Here is a 17,892-nt window from a genome sequence, read left to right on the forward strand (position 1 = left end):
ACGAATGTCAAGTCTTCTCCAACATAAGCCAAGGATGCCCCAATCCACACTTCTCTCCAACTTCCCCCAGCCTTTCACACCTCCAAGATATCCCACAACGTGATAATAGCATGTTGTCTCACAACGGCACGAATATACACCCACAGCCGCAGCCGCCGCAACCGCCGCAACAGCTGCCGCGACCGCATTCGACCCCAGTCAAGAGAAGGAGGCGAACCGGTAACGGCCCTAGCGCGCGTGCATGCCCTCACTGCGGGCGTACTTTCAAGCGCACCGAGCACTTGGAGCGCCATGTTCGAACACGTCAGTCATCCCATCCATCCTCGTGTTCCTATCTCCAACTGTTGGAGTGAACGGAAAGTTCGCTCGAACTATTCCTGGCTGTCGCATTCTGGACGTATTCTAGCTCGTACCGTGACCTGATGTTTGGGGCAATGCCACGTGCCGTCATGCTAATCTGCTGGTCATTTGCCAGACACCAAGGAAAAGCCCTTTATATGTCGATGTGGGGCAGCCTTTGCTCGGCGAGACCTCTTGACCCGCCATCAGCGGATCGCCTTCCACGAGGATGGATCCGAGTCCCCAGAGGGTCAATCGGAGCCGGACTCCGGGGAGAACCACAGCCCGGTTGAAGCTGACCTGGCCGCTGCTGTGTCCCTTTCAGGAATGAGCGTGGACCATTGGGCACAACAGCCACCTGTATCGTCTGCAGATCTGTATCCCATGGCGGTTCCAAGAAACGGTGCTCTTGTAGATGCTTCGTATCAGCAGAGTTTACTCACGGACCAGTTCTATGAAAACGGTTGGTTGATTGACAACGCCCGACTTTGCAACACGAAAGCTCACACGGAAAGTTCTAGGCAACCAGGATGCTGTAGGATTCGACGCCCATTTCAGAGAGTTCGCCAACTTTCTCGATGGTGTTGGTCTGCCAGCGGAATGGAGTCCATACTTCCATGGCCCTGATCGAGAAAATGAGGTCCCGGACTCGACAGTGAAGGAATCGAGAGAGGGCACTGCTACACCTGGTGCTCGAAACAGCAGAACCCGTCCGGGCACTCCGTTCAGTTCATGGCTACCGTCAGCGCCTACAGGTAATCGCATATCCGAGGCCCTGCCAGACACAAGTAAGTCAGCAATACGGGCAACATGAACCTGAAGCCCAGCTGACTCTTAGCCAAGACCATCGGTCCATCGATACCGAGTCGCAGCCGTACCGTGTCTCGGAAGAGCAGCGGTTCCGCCTCAACGCTTCCATAGAGACGTTCCGAGACCTCCTCGGCCCGGAGTTCAAATTTCCTTCCCGTCATGCTCTCACTCGCTACATGACTTCTTTCTTCGAAGGTTTCCATTCCCATATGCCTTTCATCCACACTCCGACATGGCGGATATCTGAGCACTCGCTGGAGCTCATACTCGGCCTCGCCGCTGTTGGAGCTCAGTACTGCTTTGAGCATCGCATGTCCGAGAGACTGTTTCATGCCGGCAAGGTCATTATGTTGGAGAGACTTGTGCACGAGTCTGACAAATTTGGAGCCAGGGCCGGCTCTTCCCTAAATCTTCACAGTGCGTCACCCCAGCGCCGCGAATCAAGGGGCATTCAAGAGAGGGACTGGGGCTCATGGGAGCCCGTGGAGACGGTGCGAGCTCTGATTGCTCTTATGGGCTATGCTACCTGGGAACCCAAGGTGTCGCTAATGCAAGAAGCGTTTGCTTTACAAACGTTGCTGGCACAGGTTCTCCGTGAAATCGGACTGCACGAAGAGAACGAGTCAGAACTGAGTTCAGAAAAGAACTCACCACAAGCTTCTTGGCATGCCTGGGTACGAAAGGAGTCTACGCGTCGGGCGAAGCTCATCGCCTTCTCCTTCATGCACACACACAGCATTGCATACAACGTGTACCCTGTTCTGCGAAGCAACGAGGTCGGCCTTCGGCTGCCGTGTTCTACTGGCGAGTGGAAAGCACAAACTGCATGTCAATGGCAGATTGCTCGCCGCGAGGCTGGGAAGCAACAGCTCTTCTTCCAAGATGCTCTATCGTTGCTTTTGCGGAACACGGACGGCACAGCGCCTGTCGACCCCATCCCGACACCCCTGGGCAATTATATTCTCTTGCATGGTCTGCTCCAGAGGATATATATCGTCCGGGATCTTTCATTGCCAGTTATGGATCACTCGGCGTCTTTACCAAGCGAGGAGGTTGACAAGCTTGAGTGAGTCCATCCTTGTATCTTCGGTCTGAACTGAGTACTGACCTCTCTGATTCAGACGCGGACTCCGGTCGTGGACTGCAGGCTGGCAACAGGCTCCTGAATCGAGCCTTGATCCGAATAATGAGAATGGGCCTATCCCCTTTACTTCCAGCTCTTTACTTGGACTGGCATACGTTCGGATATACCTGCACCTCGGTCCATACAGATTGCTGGAGACGCGAGACCCCGTACGCATCGCGAAAGCTATTAGTCGGTCTCCTGCAGTGGAACGCAGCAGCGGTGTCACTACCGCGCTTCTGTATACTGCTCACATGCTCAGCATTCCAGTCAGGCTCGGTGTCGACCGTGTGGCTCGCAGTCAAGCATTTTTCTGGAGCGTCCGGCACTCGCTCTCGGGTCTCGAATGTGCCGTCCTGCTCAGCAAGTGGCTTTCGTCTCTTCCAGTCTCCACAAGCTCAACGCCGCTTAGTGGTAAGTCAACCAACGACAAGTTTGGGCCATTTGACGTCGATGAAACACTGCTGACAAAAGACGACAGATAGCGAAGACAGAATACTGCATTGGGTCCGTTGCATCGTGGAAGAGGCCTACGACGTTGTCGACTTTGAAGACGATGGGCTCGAGACGCCAACGGATCGGGATCCCGCATCGCTGAGTCTAGCAGTCCTTAAAATTTGGGCGCACTTCTTCAAGAGTAATACGCAATGGCCGTTCATAAATATCATTGGGAAGAGCCTCGAAAAGTATCGAGAACTTCTTATGCATAACAGGCCGCAGCGGGTTACTTGAAGACACTGGAAGTACTGTGCACGATTCGCCGACGGACTCTGGGAAGATGATCTTATACAAGATCGCTTGGACGGAACCTGCAGATAACTCAGCTTGGGCGATATGACAATACGGTGCTGTCAATCATCGAGGATCAGACATCAAGACAGCGAGAGCCGAGGAACAAGCTGATTATTCTTGCCATTTCTAGCTCCCCGTGCTGACGGGAAGAGACAACTTCTGACGCACTCGTAGTTAGTATGGCAAATTCTGGGGCGAGCTGCACTACGGATACAACCAAGGCAAATTACTTGAAATAAGGAGGTCCATGACTTTAGGGTTTCCCGAGTGCGAAACATGCCGATAGCTGTTACTTTGACCTGACATCTCCGGGATTTTTCGCTGCCACTATTGCCACTCCTGAAGACAAAACTTGCGATGCTGGTCTCCCAAAGGTCTTATGCGTCGGCATGCTTCGGACGGGCACAAATTCATTCCCGGCGGCCCTTGGGGGGGGGCTGGGCTTCAAGCATGTGTTTTACGGCCTCGATACCCGTGAAAAGCCTAGTCACTGTCTGTGTCTCGAGATGGTGTCAACTCCAAGGGCCTTTCACTCGAGAGGGCCAGGACGAGCTCTTTGATTTGTACGATGCAGTGACTGATCTGTCATGCTTCTAGGCGGTAGAGCTCATCGAAGCCTATCCGGATGTCAAGGTCATTCTCAGGTTTGGGAGCTTCGAGAGCCAAGTTAGCACATGGGCCGACCTTTTCCTGGAGAGGGTGGGCCTGATCGTTGGAAATCGGGCAGGATTCGCAACGCAGAAGACAACCAGCGGCTTCTTTGGTAACACACGTACGCTTGAAGAGCATTGATGAAGAGGTTCGTTAGAGGGCGATCAAGGCCTTTAGCTGCCATAACGAGCGAGTCAAAGCTTGTGTGGCTACGGTGAGGCCTCTCATTTATCGTATCGGCAGGGATGAATGGCAGGCCGCTCTGCAAGTTTCTCGGCAAGGAGGTGCCAAAAAGAAAGGATCACAAACCAACAACGAGCGCTCGCATCAAACAAGAACACAAGCAGCTTCGCAAAAAAAGCTAATGGTTCAGTCGGTGAAGTTAGTCTCGCCATACGATGCCGCTATTGTATATGGCGTGGCTGGGATGTTTTTAATCACTGGTGACAGACAGGGCAATTAAGTAGCTGTGAGCCCTACAAGATAGATCTCATTCTTACAGCTCCTGAATCGACGTAAAATGACATTGGAATTGCAGAGCAACGACTGGCTGAGTTGAGAGCAAGTTGCGCGACTCTGCTGCGATTCAGTGCACGGGTAAACTTGACTGCCGATAAATGGCCCATGCAGGCTTAGAAGGGACAGCATGGAAATACTTACGTAAGGCAATGAAGCAATGGCGGCGGAAGCCCGCCCAATGCAGCAGCTGTGTCATGGCAACAACAGCAGCGCAAACTGCGCCTTGCCTACCCCGCCATGCGTCGTGCCCCCCCCCGCCCCGACACCATAAAATGAATCCACTCAATAACAGTGTGAGCTGACGTAGCGGCGCCGCGTTTCGAGCTTCAAACGTCCAGGCCTGCTGTCTTCACCGCACTCGCCCTTACCTAAGGCGGCGTTAAATACATATTTCAATCGTCTCCCCCCCCTACATCTCCAGTCAACCCCAGAAAGTCAATCGCATCCTCGTGTATCTGGTCCACACATCCAGCCCGCCAGCATGCAGTCTGGCATCTCCGGCACGTCTTTCCATGAACACCGTGGTTTATCGTTTGTCTCCCATGCCACACCGCTAACATACAACAGCCTCCCAGGAGCTCGTCTCCCAATTCAACACCCTCCTATCGTCCGACGACCAGTTTGGGCTCCTCATCACGATCGACTCGGAGACCCTCAAGCCTGTCCAGTTTCTACCCAAGGTCGCTCCATCCGCCTCTTTTGACGACAACCTTGCCTCTCTCCAACCTCACCTCAAGCCCAATGAAGCTCTCTACGCCCTCCTCCGCCGACACGACACGGCTCCCCACCTCACCGCTGTGACCTACGTGCCCGACTCAGCCAAGGTCCGCCAGAAGATGCTCTTCGCCTCTACCCGCCTGACCCTCGTCCGCAAGCTCGGCTCCGAGCACTTCCGCGAGTCGATTTTTGCCACAACCCCGGAGGAGCTGTCTGCCAACGGCTTCGCTAGGCACGACGCCCACACCGAGCTCGAAGCCCCCCTGACCGAGGAGGAGCGCAGCCTCGGCGCCGTCAAGCAGGCCGAGCAAGAGGCGAGTACCGGCACCGGAACTAGGGAGATCCACCTGAGCAAGACCCTAGCCATGCCCATTGCCGAGGATGCCCTTGCGGCTTTGAAGGAGCTGTCTCCTGGAGGCGCCAAGATCTTAGTGATGCTGGTACGCGCCTGCCCATCCCCCTTTTTCGTTGTGGGAAGCAGAACCCTAACCTAGCTTCCCTACAGAAAATCAACCCCGAGAAGGAATCCGTCGAGCTCGTCCCCTCCGATGACAGCCCTTCCAGCATCACTGAACTCACCCAGACCATTTCCCCTACCGAGCCGCGCTTCACCTTCTATCGCTTCACCCACACCCACAACGGCGCCGAGACGAGCCCTCTGCTGTTCATCTACACCTGTCCCGTGACCCCCGGCAATAAGTCCATCAAGAATCGCATGCTGTACCCTCTCATGAAGCGTGCCGTTCTCGAGGTCGCATCCACCGAGGCTGGGTTGACGCTGGACAAGAAGCTCGAGGTCGAGGAGCCGGGCGAGATCACCGAGGACTCGGTCCTCTCGGAGCTGCACCCCAAAGTGACGGCCAGACAGGGCTTCAACAGGCCCAAGAGGCCCGGTCGCTAGAAAGATAAGCGTGACATGACGTTTGCTGTTGTGGGAGTTGTGGTTCGCAAGAGGCCCCAATTTGAATTAGAAGCGTGCAAAAGCATTTATTGGAACACAACCCCCGAGCCTGTGGATCGGGCTGATGATAGACACACAATTCCATCCGCAATGCATTACCTCTATGAAAGATGCGCATTCTCGACCTATCTACATATTCGCATGGCTACTCATCCCCGCCAACAACCTCTCCATGACCCACTGGTGAATCACGACAGCCGCCCTCCAACAGCATGCAGATTAGACCCTGGCATCTTTGCAAACAAAGACAGCGGACATCCACCGCTGGGAACAAACAGTTCGTTCTCAAGCATCGGCGACCTGCTTCCTCTTCTACTCCTCGAAATTACCCCCGGTAAAGGCGAGGTTGCTCTTCTCCAACTTCTCCTTGAGGAATTCGTAGACTGTGAACGTCACGGCCTGGCCGGGCGCGACGCGCATGATGCGCGGCGTGATGCCCTTGTAGAAGGCATGGAACCCTTCTTGTCTGTATCGGATCGTCAGTGTCTGATCGCCCATTTCCCCACAAACTTGGAAGCCAATCCCCCTCCAAGGTGAACCCAACTTACTTGAACATGTCACTAGAGATCTTGGCAATCCGACTCCAAGCGCTCGTACCGTACTCGGCCGGAGTCTTTTGCAATCTCGTCTTGATGGTATCGATGGGCGCGTTGCTCAGGGGCCCCATGGCGCCACTGAAGAGCCCGATGAAGGTTGTCTGCCAGCCGGGCAGCGTCGTGCCTTCGAACTCGGGCTGGTACTTCTTCAGCGCCTCCTTGAAGTATGAGTAGGCCGTGAAGTTGACGGCCTGATTGCTGCCCTGCCGCAGCGCCGTCAGCGACACGCCGCGGTACAGCGCGCCAAAGCCCTCCTCCTTGACGACCGTGTATAGCGCGTGCGCCGCGTTGCGGTACTTGGGAATATCGAGCGGGTCGGCCATGCTGTGGTGCTGCGCCTGGAGGCGGATCTTGATGACCTCCATCGGCGTCACAACGGCCACGGCCTCCGTGACACCGGCAGCGAGACCGGCTGTTCATACAAGGGTCCAGTCAGCGTCTCTCCCCTCGTATGGACGCGGTCGACAAATAGGTTGTTGAGTGACTCACCCATAAACGTTGCCTGGCCGCTGACCACGCCCGTCTGCTTATCCGCCAGCGCCTGTTTGTAACCCTCGAAGCTCGTGAACCGAATGGCCATCTTGGGTACGATGCCCGTCAGCACGGCGCCGAGACCCTTGTACAGGCCCAGCGGCGTCTCCTTCTTGACGATCTCGACACCTGTGCGGATGAAGCCGCGCTTGGGTGCGCCGGGCTGCCTCGCGCGCCGCGACAGCTGCATCCGGACCTTGATCGTGTCTGTGGGTGGAAGACGTTAATCTACATGTCGATCGGGTGCGTCTGTGAGGGCAATGCGCAGGCGCATGCGCAAAGGGGGGGGGGGATTCAACGACATGTATGCAGGTAGGGTTCTTACCGAGGGGATGACACGCCAACGCCTCCATCATCCCAGCACCTCCACCAGCTGTTGAACTGTATTAGTCGTGATCGGTATATCTCTCTATCTTCAAGAGACGATTTTCGTATCGGTACATACCAATGAGGTTCGTGGCCGCTGAGGTCGGCGTCTTGCCGTCCTGCTTTACCTTGGACGCCATGGTTTACGAGGGTGACGCTGCGTGGGATCGAGGTAACAGAAGACAGAGAGAACAAGGCTTGCGCCGGAGTCTACAAAGAACAAAACAAGTGGTCTTGCTGGTCTTCTTAAAATGCGTGATACTTCAGAGCGAACAGAGAGGGGAGAGGGGGTATCATGTAAATCACAAGGAGAGGAAGAAGACTTGGGAAGAAGTCGGGACAGAAGAAGAAGGCTCGGAACAAGTCGTCGGGGAGATACAAAGCAAACATCCTCGGCGCCGATGATGAAAGCCACGGCAGAGCGGGCAGGAATCATCCATATCAAGGTGGCGTGTGAAAGGGGACTTGGAGGGGGGGTGTGGCTCGACCCAGAGGTCAAGGCACAAGCCAGAATCGAAAATCAGGCCTGTTCCAAGCGTTGGATCTGGCAGATGACTCAAGGTTCTGTGCTCCCAAGCACGAGGTAGGCGTGTGGGAGGCGTCCGTCCCGGGAGCGTGTATGCCTCAACGAGGAAGGCATGAGGAGGAGCAGCATGGACAGGGCCCAAAAGCGAAAAAAAGGCATTTGAGGAGAAGGCCCCTTTCATCCGCGGCACAACGTACTGGAGGCCAGACGCCAGGACACACCAGCAGACACCGGCGCCAGGGGTTTCGGTAAAAGTAAGCGCCAGATTGAGGGGGTGGGGGTAGGAGGGGCGTATGTATATTGGTACCTAGACTTTGGACGTCTTCCAGGCAGCGGCCGTACAAAGAGGAGGGGGGCTGAGAAACGGGAGTAGCACCTAAAGGATGCGCAGCAAGATTGCGCAGGTGAGTGACGCTGCGCAGTGCGGGAACGTCGTCTGGGTGGCTCAAACCATCGAATCTTCAGACATCTGTAGCGGGTTGCGACAAGATTGACAAGTCCATCCCGATTCGGCGGAACGGAGAGACTAGAAGGGGCCGGGGGAGGGGGGTGAACTGGAGAGAGGGATGAGGGGAAGAAGGCCATTGACACGACCGCAAGCGTACGCTAGAACACCACCTAAGTCCTCAGAGCATTGGTGAGAGCTCTGCCTAGGTACTTCCTCTGCTTCAAGGGAATAGATGCAAATCCCTGAGTGCCACTGCCGTTGCTGCAGCTGAAGGTCCAATTGGCTTCTCATGCCCTACCCTTCCTCCTCTTCGTCTTCTCCAATGGGCCAAGGTTTTCCTTTCGGCCTGTGACAATTCCTTTCCCTACGGAAGCGCAACGACGAGTGACGTAGTGCCAATGAGACCCGGTTCCAGCGCGGCATGCTGCGGCAGAGCACACTTGCGGCTTTGCCGACCCTAAGCCGCCGAGCTTGTGATTTTGCGGGGGAGACACCTGGGCTCTGGAGCTGGCGACGCTGGAGTCAGAATGTGGGGATCGGATACTTCCGCCCTTCCGACTGGGCCAGGGTCATTCGTCAGGAATTGCCGAGGTTCGGAGGCTGGTCCTGAGCACTCTTTACCTCTTTGGCGATCTCCCTCCATCCGTCCAGTCCAGTCTTGTTTAACACATTCATACGTGCGCACTATCCCTGTATCTGACTGAGAGGTGACAAAAAGGACCAACAACTTTACCACATCCTCATGAACCTCATGGCTCACGACTCCTGACGGCAGGACGAGATATGGGGGGAAATCGGCCTGAACCCAGAGTGTTATTTGCAGCTACGGTATCAGACGAAAAGTCACAAGCAGTGACGGACAGCACAGCCGCATACGTGTAAGACGGAAGCATGTGATGTGGTAATGTTACGAGTCGTAAGTTTTGGTAGTGGATTATATGGGGCCTCAAGCTATATCCTATACTTGGATAGTGAGAGCGTGCCACTCTTCTGTTTTCTTGTTTTGAATTACCATCCAGTTGGTTGCCTTTGTCTCCGGCAACATAGCTACACGCACGCCCCTAAACGCCACCCATATGATCGGGTCTTTTCCCCCTGGTTCCCGTGGTCCTCAAGGACGTCTAAATACTCTGAACAAGAAGGTACAAATAAATGGTAGCTTTTTCCCCATCATGCCATGGTGTCCATCCCTCGTAAAGTCGCTGTCGGGAATCATTACGCCAAACACCCGCCAAATGAGACAGGAAAAGAGGGGATAAAAAGAAAATAAGTCAACCCTCGGAGAGAGAAAAAAAAAAAAAAAAGAAACCGAGCCCAATGATTTGGTCTTATGCAGGGGTGCCGCACTCTTCAAGCAGAGGGCCATCTGCCTCAAAACTGTAGAGACGTACTTCGCCATCTTCGCTTCCGCTGGCCATGCGGCTATCGCTGAGACCGACGCAGGTGACGGGACCAGAGTGGCCAGTGAAGGTGCGTTCGCACTTGCCGCTCTTGGGTTCCCAGACCTTGACCATGGAGTCGTTGGCGCCGGTGACGATGCGTAAAGTATCGCCAACAAGGCCCCAGATGCCCTCGACGTGACCAAACATGGTGCGAAGACACTTGCCGGTGTGGATGTTCCACACCTTGACGGTGTTGTCAAGGCCGGCGGTGAGCATGTAGCGGGGCGGCAGCTGCCGAGTGGAGTCCGAGGAAAAGGCGCAGCCGAACGAAGGCCGGTCGTCTTCCGCCGTCACCAGGTCGCTGCCGAAAGAGGAGCCGAGAATGGACGCTGCATTGGCAGACGCCGCCGCCGGGGTCGTACTCCGGCCACTGTTGACCGACGCATTGTCGTCGCCAGCGAGCGCCTCCTCATCCGGTTCAAAATCGTCGGGCATCAGCAGAATCTGCTGCACCTGACCCATGTGGCCCTCGAAAGTCTTGATGCATGTCTTGTTTCGCAGGTCCCAGAGGCGGACGGTGCAATCGTCAGAGGCCGAGAAGAGCGTCTGCGAGCCCGGGTCCAGCCTTACTTGGTTGACCCAGTCCTCGTGGCCACGAAGGCAAAAGGTTTCTTTACTGTCAAAGTTGAAGATCTTGATCGACTTGTCGATGGAGCCTGATGCCAGGTACTTTCCGTCGAAATCGACCGTGATGACGCCTTCAGTGTGGCAACGGAGAGTGCTGATGCAGTCGCCTGTCTGCCAGTTCCAGACTTTGACGGTGTGATCCAAGCTGCCGCTGAAAAGCTTATTGCCAACAAACTTGAGAGTGCGGATGCCCATCGTGTGACCGCTCAAAGTGCGAATCTCTTCCCCCGTCTCGATATTCCAGATCTTGATCTTGGCGTCGTACGACCCTGTGGCAAGGATCTCGTCATCAAACTGCAAACAGGTGACACCGTTGTCGTGGCCTTTGAAGGTCTTGATGTGGCACCGACCGTACTTCCAGTTGAAGCCGACCTTAAAACGGTCGCGGTACACGCTCTTCCATGGTCGGACTAAGCGTTCACGCTCCTTCTCGGTTCCCAACTTGGGCGCCATAGGCTCGCCCGGGTCGCTCAGGCAGGCTCGCTTCCTGCTGTCGTCGAGCACGACAAGCTCCCGTTTTTTATTGGCGTTGGGAGACGATACTGTCGCAATCTCCTCGGCCTGCTCCGCGGCCTGGACGGGCGCGGCCTCCTGTAGACTCCTGGCTTCGGCAAGCTCCTTCTGCTTGTTCCAGTCTCGTAACCTCTTGCGCTCGAGGAGGGGCAAGCCGAAACCGCACTTGGTACACTTGCGGTCGATGTGTTGCTCGCACATGCGGTGCCATACGACGTCGTCGTCGGCAAGGTCCCGCCATCTCCTGCTCACCTGAGCGGCCTTGCAGAGGGAGACAGTGTCGAGGTAGCCAAGTACCTTGTACGATATCTCGGTCGGAAGTGCGGCCATAAAGTCGATCTTGAGTTGCTCGTGCACTTCTCTCGAGACGGTAGACAGCTGTGGGAAGCAGCATTGTGTGATGATGCCCTGCAGCATTAGGTCGCGGTGCTTAGCGGGAGCGGCCGAGAAGAGGGACCAGACGTGGGTGATGGCCTGTTGGTCGGCGGAAGGAAGCTTATCGAGTTCCTGTGCAGGAGAAGTGTCAGCACAGAGTCGATAGGCCCTATGGACATCACGGCAAGGCAAGCTTACACTTTGGATTAAGACCATCTTGGACTCGTCAGCGGCGCGACGACACTTTGCGTCGGGGCGGTGACGGTAACAGAACTTGCTGTTGGGGTCGCGGTTCTGGTTGAGGCTGTTGTTGTTATTTTGGACATCAGGTTTTCCGATAGGAGCATAGATGCCAGGAATGTGTTCTCTGAGGAAGGGGGTGACGGTCTGGCCGACGAGTTGAGTAGGCATGTTGGCAGGGAACTTTGAGACGTCGCCGTCGTCGGGTCGCCTTCTATCACAGTTGTCTCTGGATGGATGGTTCGCTGTTGTCACATCGTCGGCGAGGGAAACCGTGGTTGAGGGAGCAGCTGAAGCGGTGAAGGTTGGGGTGCTGTTGAAGTATGAGTCGGACGAGGCAGATGTTGAGGCTTGGTCGTCATGACGGTGACTGGGCGACGACGGATTCGGGTTCCTGTCCAAGCCCCCCAGGTTAAGGTTCAGGGTCCGGGGATCCGGGACGGTTGACGTGCTTTCGAGGTCCATAGCCGCAATATGTTTCAGCGGGCAGTGGAGCGAAGCAAGACACAGTATAAAGGGTATGAGGGTGGATGGTATCAAACCATCCGGGGCAAGAGACGGACGGGCTTGCTTGGTGTTACCGGGTGTAGGGAGGTACAAGAGACGCAGCCTACAAGCGAGCAACAGGAAGCAGAGCCCCGAAGAGGGTCAGAGACCAGCGGCGGGGGGGCAGAGAGAGATGGGAAGGGAGCCGTGGACAGTGACACTCAAGTGACAGGTCGTGGGCCGGGTTGTTTTAGGTGAGGGTGAGGCGAGAGGACCTGGCGATGGCGTGCGAGCCAGGGGAGCGTCGATTCGTATATATGCTGTACGATTGCAGCGGCTGCAACAGGTTTGGCGTCCGTGGTATCTTTTGCTTGGGTAGGCCTTCGAACAGGCTAGGTAGACCAAGATGCGAGCCCAGACAATCCACAGGAACGGGGTCCGACTGGTTCAGAGGGTTGGGTTTGTGTGGAATCCGAGCAAGGACCCGCAATCGTGGTGCAGTTTGTACAAGTGAGCGCCTCTCTCTTTCCCTCTGTGGTACGCGCGCACAGATGGACGGGCGTGTAGGTATTTATGTTGGGACTCGAAACAGGTGGGTGTTGGCAGGAGGTTGAGCCGCTGAATGATTCGCTGGTCAAGCACAGAGAGGAGGACGTCGTTGCTTTTTTTCTTGTTGTTATTCTTGGATGCCGTCGCAAGATTTGGTCGACAGCCCGAGGAGAGTTGGTCTGAAGTTGAGACTCGAAGGGGGTGTGTTGCGTAGGTAGTAACGGCTAGGTTTGGACGAGGGTATGCTATCAGCGGTCGTCAAAGTGCAGCGTGGAGCCAGTCGTCTTCGCCTTTGGTGCTGGCGATGTCGTGCGTAATGAAAGGGGAAGAGGGTATCCAATGTGTCTTGTATCTGGCTGGTATTGCTCCTGTCTCTGATCCGTCCGTGAGAGAGGAGAAGAGTAGAGACGAGAAGGGGTCCTCAGTACTTATCCGCCGTTTCGATTGCGTTCGCGGGTAACAGAGAGGAAAGCTGAGCGACTGGGGTCAGTCGGGCTGCGAGCGATTCTTTCAGGAACCAAGGAGTATAACCAACCGCTGCCCAAGTTGAGCAAGCATAGCATAGCATAGCATAGCATAGGTAGGTAGGTAGACTACCTAGGTAGCATGGCACAACGGCGCAAGAGATTTGGATGTGGATGTCGAACCAAAGAGACGGGTTGGGTGCTTTGGGGCGAGAATGGCGTTATCGCTAGGAGATGAGCACTCCGATGGTCCGTGTGTCGAAGGAAGAAAGGCCTGCCTCCCTTTCTCTCCCCCCAGAGGTTCCACCCGTCGACAGCGGCTCCCAGGGGTCGGAAATCCGCTAAGGCGTATCCGTACTCCAAGACCCACTTGGATTGCCAGCAGCTGTTGTCCTGAAGCTAAGGGATAGGCGGTGACGGCTACCGACGCGGGTCTCGCTCCACAGCACCCTCACCGATAGCCGAGATGCATCTCCGACAAGCGACACCGCAGCTGTTACGTAAGGCGAGGTACCTCGACGTTACGGAGTATGGTACTGGCGCACCCTCTTCCGCGATGCACCAAGAACTAGGGTTTTTGCACGCCAGGCGATGGACTGCTTACCTGCTCGCATGGCATGGTTATTATTGTTTGAGCTGCCTGTGTCCGTATGTATAACCAGTTTACATTAGGTAATTACCTAGCAATCTACTCAGCGCTAACTTTGTAGGCTGTCATCAGTTCCCCAGTTTCATCATGGCAAGTGCTGGTCGAGCCTCAAAGTGGGGCCACAGCAGCATATGCCCAACATCTCGCTGGGGAACTCGAAAACACCATTCGGCGCTTGTGTCCTACTGTCTACAATACGCAGATACTATGTACCCCGACCTAGGTGGGTCACCTGGAGTGCGTTTTGCCTAGGTAGGCGTGTAAAGCAGACGGTAATTCCGTCAATCACACCTTCGGTTGGCTTTATCTGACAGCACGCTCGACCATGCACTAACATATACTGTACATGGTCAGGTGTCCCTCAATGTTTTGCTTTCACTTGTCTCTTTCGCCTCCGTTGCCTCTGGGGCCCAGGTTAGCTCATCGTGGCCACCTCTCGCGTAGTTTCTCTCTCGTCATCTTCTGGATCCGATCAAATCGGCGAGCCTGGAAGAGCACGAAGAATAAATAAAAAAATCTTCCGTTTCCACTGACAACAGCCATGGACTCCGCCCCCCGTACGCGAGGGCTTCGCTCCCGGCTTCGTCGGCATAAAACTTACGATGCTTCAATTCCTGAGCTCGTCATTTTATTGTGGGTACTTTGCTTGACTCATGCTGTTCGTATATCTATTTACCCTAGACGTAAAGAGAAGAAATACATAATGAATGCACAAGGGCTACCGCAAACTAAACTACGGACGGATACAATGACTGTACTCCAGATTTCTGTGCCGCGCCGAGTACCGACGATGAGTTTAAGGCCGACGCCTATGTCGCCATCCTGGCCGTCAATCTCCCCAATCGGGATGAGCTAACGCGAGCCTGCAATGGCGTCATTTTCTCAGCCCGCAGCTGATTGCAACTCTCTTCCGTGATTGCTGCAAGCACCTCATTCTTCTTCCAGAACCACATTTCTATCCGTATGGCTTCAATCCTGTAGCCCCATTCCCTCATCTCCTGCTTGGTTCGGCTGTATCTAGGTAGATGAGCATGATGAGGTAACCATCCATATGTAATCCTCATCAGTATTCAACAGTCAAAGGTGCCGCTGGTCCGCCCGTATCATCGGCTTGCCATCCCTGACCAAACTCAATCACCGCGCTAGCACCCCGGAGCTTCTTTGATTCTTTCGGCTCCTTCTCCCCGCCGCCGTTGAACATCTTTTTCTCGAAAAAGACCTTCAAACATGGCATGCCTTGTCAACAGCGTAACCCACCATTGGCTAGTAATTCATTGACTCCGAGATCTTCTCCGGCCAAGACTGCAAGCCTGCACTCCATCCAACCAGACAGACGACCGACAGCCGCGGTGGAGCCACCGCCACCAGACCCTGGATATCGCCGGCTTGCCCCACTTCCCCAACCCTTGTCCTAACCCTTCACCGAGACAGAGAGCTCTCTACCTACATGTTTGTCCGTATCTATTGATTCTACACTACCTCATCTTGTAGAGCTCGGCTGGGATGAAGGACCTCAAGATAAGATTGGCGGACCACGCAATATACACTTCTGCTTCCTCATGCAATGCTTTCCAATCTGGCACTGATAGCATTTCCCGGATCCAGCCGCCTACGTCCTTCCAACTACGTCTTAGCATCTGAGTTTTATCCTTGAACCAGATGACAGCATTCAAAGACAAACGGAAAAGAGAGCCACGATGGCCCCTCTCATCCTTGGTGTGAATCAATGGGCATCCGCAAACGAATTTATCATTTGGCAGTAGGGCTGCTCAGCATTCTGCTCCAGTACGCCATTGCCAGCAAAGTTCCCAACATGGGCAGAAATAAAGAAATCAGACATCAGCAGAGGGCCGGCTGATACGCTCGTAATGTAGACATTAGAGCTATTGAAGGACAGGTACGGATACTTTGGTAGGATTTGGATGATCAGGTCGTCAATCGCTTGAGCGTGGGCGACGCCATTAGGGCGGGTAAGGTTGTTGCCGCCTCCCCAGCGGAGGTTCGTTCACATCTATCGGAAGAACAGCCACCCCAGCTCGGTTGTTCCTTACGCCCTGGTTGGGCATCTGGAAGAACGACCCGCCGCCGTCACCGTGTTACAGGACGTTAAGTCCTAGGGTTCCCCCGCCGCCGGTTTTACCGCCACCGGAGACTCCACTAGCAGGAGTAAGCTCGCTAACAGGACCGCTAACACGAAACCGTATCTTTAACCCATTAATCGTCTTGTCAGTATTTTCTATAAACCTATTCAGGATCTACAAGGAGGAGAAACCTGCTTTATAGTCTCAGTAGTATCCAATACTACGGAGCCGTCTTTAGCCTGTTTTATGCCTTGCGGTACTCTGTCTGCTGCATCTAATGGAGTCTCGGCTCTTGTCTGTAGACCCCGGACGGTACTAAGTAGGGCAGTAAGAAGTACATAGGCGGCTGTTAAGTAGGTTAGACACTTCATCTTGATAAAGTATTTACTCGAAATTGCTGTGCCTTAGCTAGGGAGGAGTGATAATAATGCGAGAGAGATGTGAAGAAAATTCCGACCAACGTAAAGTCGGTCCAGCTTTACACTTAGTATTACACGGCGTTATCTTCTCCGACCACGGAGGTATTCTAAAGCAATAATAGGTATTGTAAAGTATTAAATTTCTTTCTTGCGGTGACTTGAGAGTCACGCCAAGGGTTTAGTCCAAACCATTGTACACGATTGTTTCATTCAGCATCAGCCGTCCTGTTAGGGTACGAGTAATGCGCCAGTGGGTGAAAAGCGCAATAACACAATCGACATCCTAGATTATAACCGTCATATTGCAAGATACGGTATGCGGGATGTAATAGCTGCAATTAGCCACTCATTGGCGTGCTTTTATCACGGATTGAATCGAGAAACATGCATTGAAACCCCCCAACCCTAACGATACATCATCCCTACTACGAAGTCGGGCTTATACAACGACGTATTGCGGCTCTTTCAAGATGCCATTTCTTGATTATCACAAGTCATTCTAGACTATATTACAATACGCGCCAAGCCCTTAGTATTGCAAATCATTAGGCTTCGTGCAAGCACTGGTCACCACGGTGCTCCGCTCGCTTCGAAGGGATAGAATTATGTCTCGGGATCCATCATTATTCCCAGACTGGTAGGCCGTAGGCAAAGTATAGAGAATCAATGGGGATTGCAGGAATTTCGTGGAGCCTGTCATCGAATCCCGCATCTTCGTTTCTTCATGACTGTGCCGATACGCATCTGCAAGAACTGAGACACCATGGATAGCAACAATGCATTTGTTGAGAGCTTACCAACTGACACTGCAGCCGCCGAGCCCATTATCCAGCCCATGGCGTTATCTGCCATGGAGACAGGAAGTCAAAAGCTCCCCCAGCAACTCCTTATCAGTCCTCCGTTATATGCCGACTTTGTATCTGTCGTGCTAAAAACGACGCCGTTAATCGCAAGCAGCAATTAACGCCTTATGTAGTACAACAGTATCAAAGGATGATAAAGCACTATAAAGTTCGAATAAAGACCAGTTCCAGGATTTAAAAACGATTTGAGGTAGGGACGGTTGATCGTCGTCGCTATCTATGCCAAAGCTTTCCTCGTGGCATTATTGGCATCTCCGGAGGCAAGTACGTTTCATCTCAAATATACAACTGTGTCCCAAACAAGTTATCGTTTGATCACGGCCACGGAGTTCCTTCAAGGTACACATCTATTCTCCATTGGTCAATCCCAATGCATAAGTAGCGACATCAGCTCTTAATGAAGGCAGCATAAACACCTGTTTACCACTACGTTCTCTTGCACGGCGGGACCTCCAATTTCCGTATATTATTTAGATTCAAGGCGAAGACGAGTGCCAAGTCAGTGCCACAGCATATAGATCGTTTGAATGTTACCAAGAATTTCAAACTCGTGTGGTGGAAAACAAAAGCTTGCATGCCGGTTTCTTTGACATGCAAAACCGCCCATGATCACAAGCCTAAGGACATGATTTACGAAAACGCATATGTCGTCCACGACCTCATCAACGTAGCACGGACCCAAAATAACAACTCTTTAGATCGGCATGCTACGGATGGAGATCTCTTCAATTAAGGATACTGATGGACAGCGCCGAGTCTGGCTATAACTACAACACCTCTCAGTCAGACCAATCAATTGGCGCGA

At 53.9% G+C, this 17,892-nt stretch overlaps 4 protein-coding genes across 4 annotated transcripts; 2 read left to right on the forward strand and 2 right to left on the reverse strand.

Moving 5' to 3' along the window:
• Nucleotides 1-110: 110 nt before the first annotated feature.
• Nucleotides 111-3,004, forward strand: GLRG_11106 (uncharacterized protein; the record flags this gene model as incomplete). The annotated part of the gene is made up of 6 exons (XM_008101791.1): nt 111-303; nt 476-802; nt 861-1,127; nt 1,183-2,215; nt 2,271-2,686; nt 2,754-3,004. The coding sequence occupies 6 exons, from the start codon at nt 111-113 to the stop codon at nt 3,002-3,004; spliced, it is 2,487 nt and encodes an 828-aa protein (XP_008099982.1).
• Nucleotides 3,005-4,506: 1,502 nt separating this feature from the next.
• GLRG_11107 (cofilin/tropomyosin-type actin-binding protein) lies at nt 4,507-5,852 on the forward strand (the record flags this gene model as incomplete). Its single annotated transcript, XM_008101792.1, has 3 exons — nt 4,507-4,527; nt 4,810-5,391; nt 5,457-5,852. The coding sequence occupies 3 exons, from the start codon at nt 4,507-4,509 to the stop codon at nt 5,850-5,852; spliced, it is 999 nt and encodes a 332-aa protein (XP_008099983.1).
• A 372-nt stretch (nt 5,853-6,224) lies between these two features.
• On the reverse strand, nt 6,225-7,545 carry GLRG_11108 (uncharacterized protein; the record flags this gene model as incomplete). Its single annotated transcript, XM_008101793.1, has 5 exons — nt 6,225-6,378; nt 6,461-6,920; nt 6,998-7,246; nt 7,365-7,412; nt 7,485-7,545. 5 exons carry the CDS (start codon nt 7,543-7,545, stop codon nt 6,225-6,227), a joined length of 972 nt encoding a protein of 323 aa, XP_008099984.1.
• Nucleotides 7,546-9,707: 2,162 nt separating this feature from the next.
• On the reverse strand, nt 9,708-11,747 carry GLRG_11109 (WD domain-containing protein; the record flags this gene model as incomplete). The annotated part of the gene is made up of 2 exons (XM_008101794.1): nt 9,708-11,468; nt 11,535-11,747. The coding sequence occupies 2 exons, from the start codon at nt 11,745-11,747 to the stop codon at nt 9,708-9,710; spliced, it is 1,974 nt and encodes a 657-aa protein (XP_008099985.1).
• Nucleotides 11,748-17,892: the final 6,145 nt, after the last annotated feature.

Source organism: Colletotrichum graminicola (assembly GCF_000149035.1).
Source record: "Colletotrichum graminicola M1.001 genomic scaffold supercont1.75, whole genome shotgun sequence".
NCBI lineage: Eukaryota > Fungi > Ascomycota > Sordariomycetes > Glomerellales > Glomerellaceae > Colletotrichum > Colletotrichum graminicola.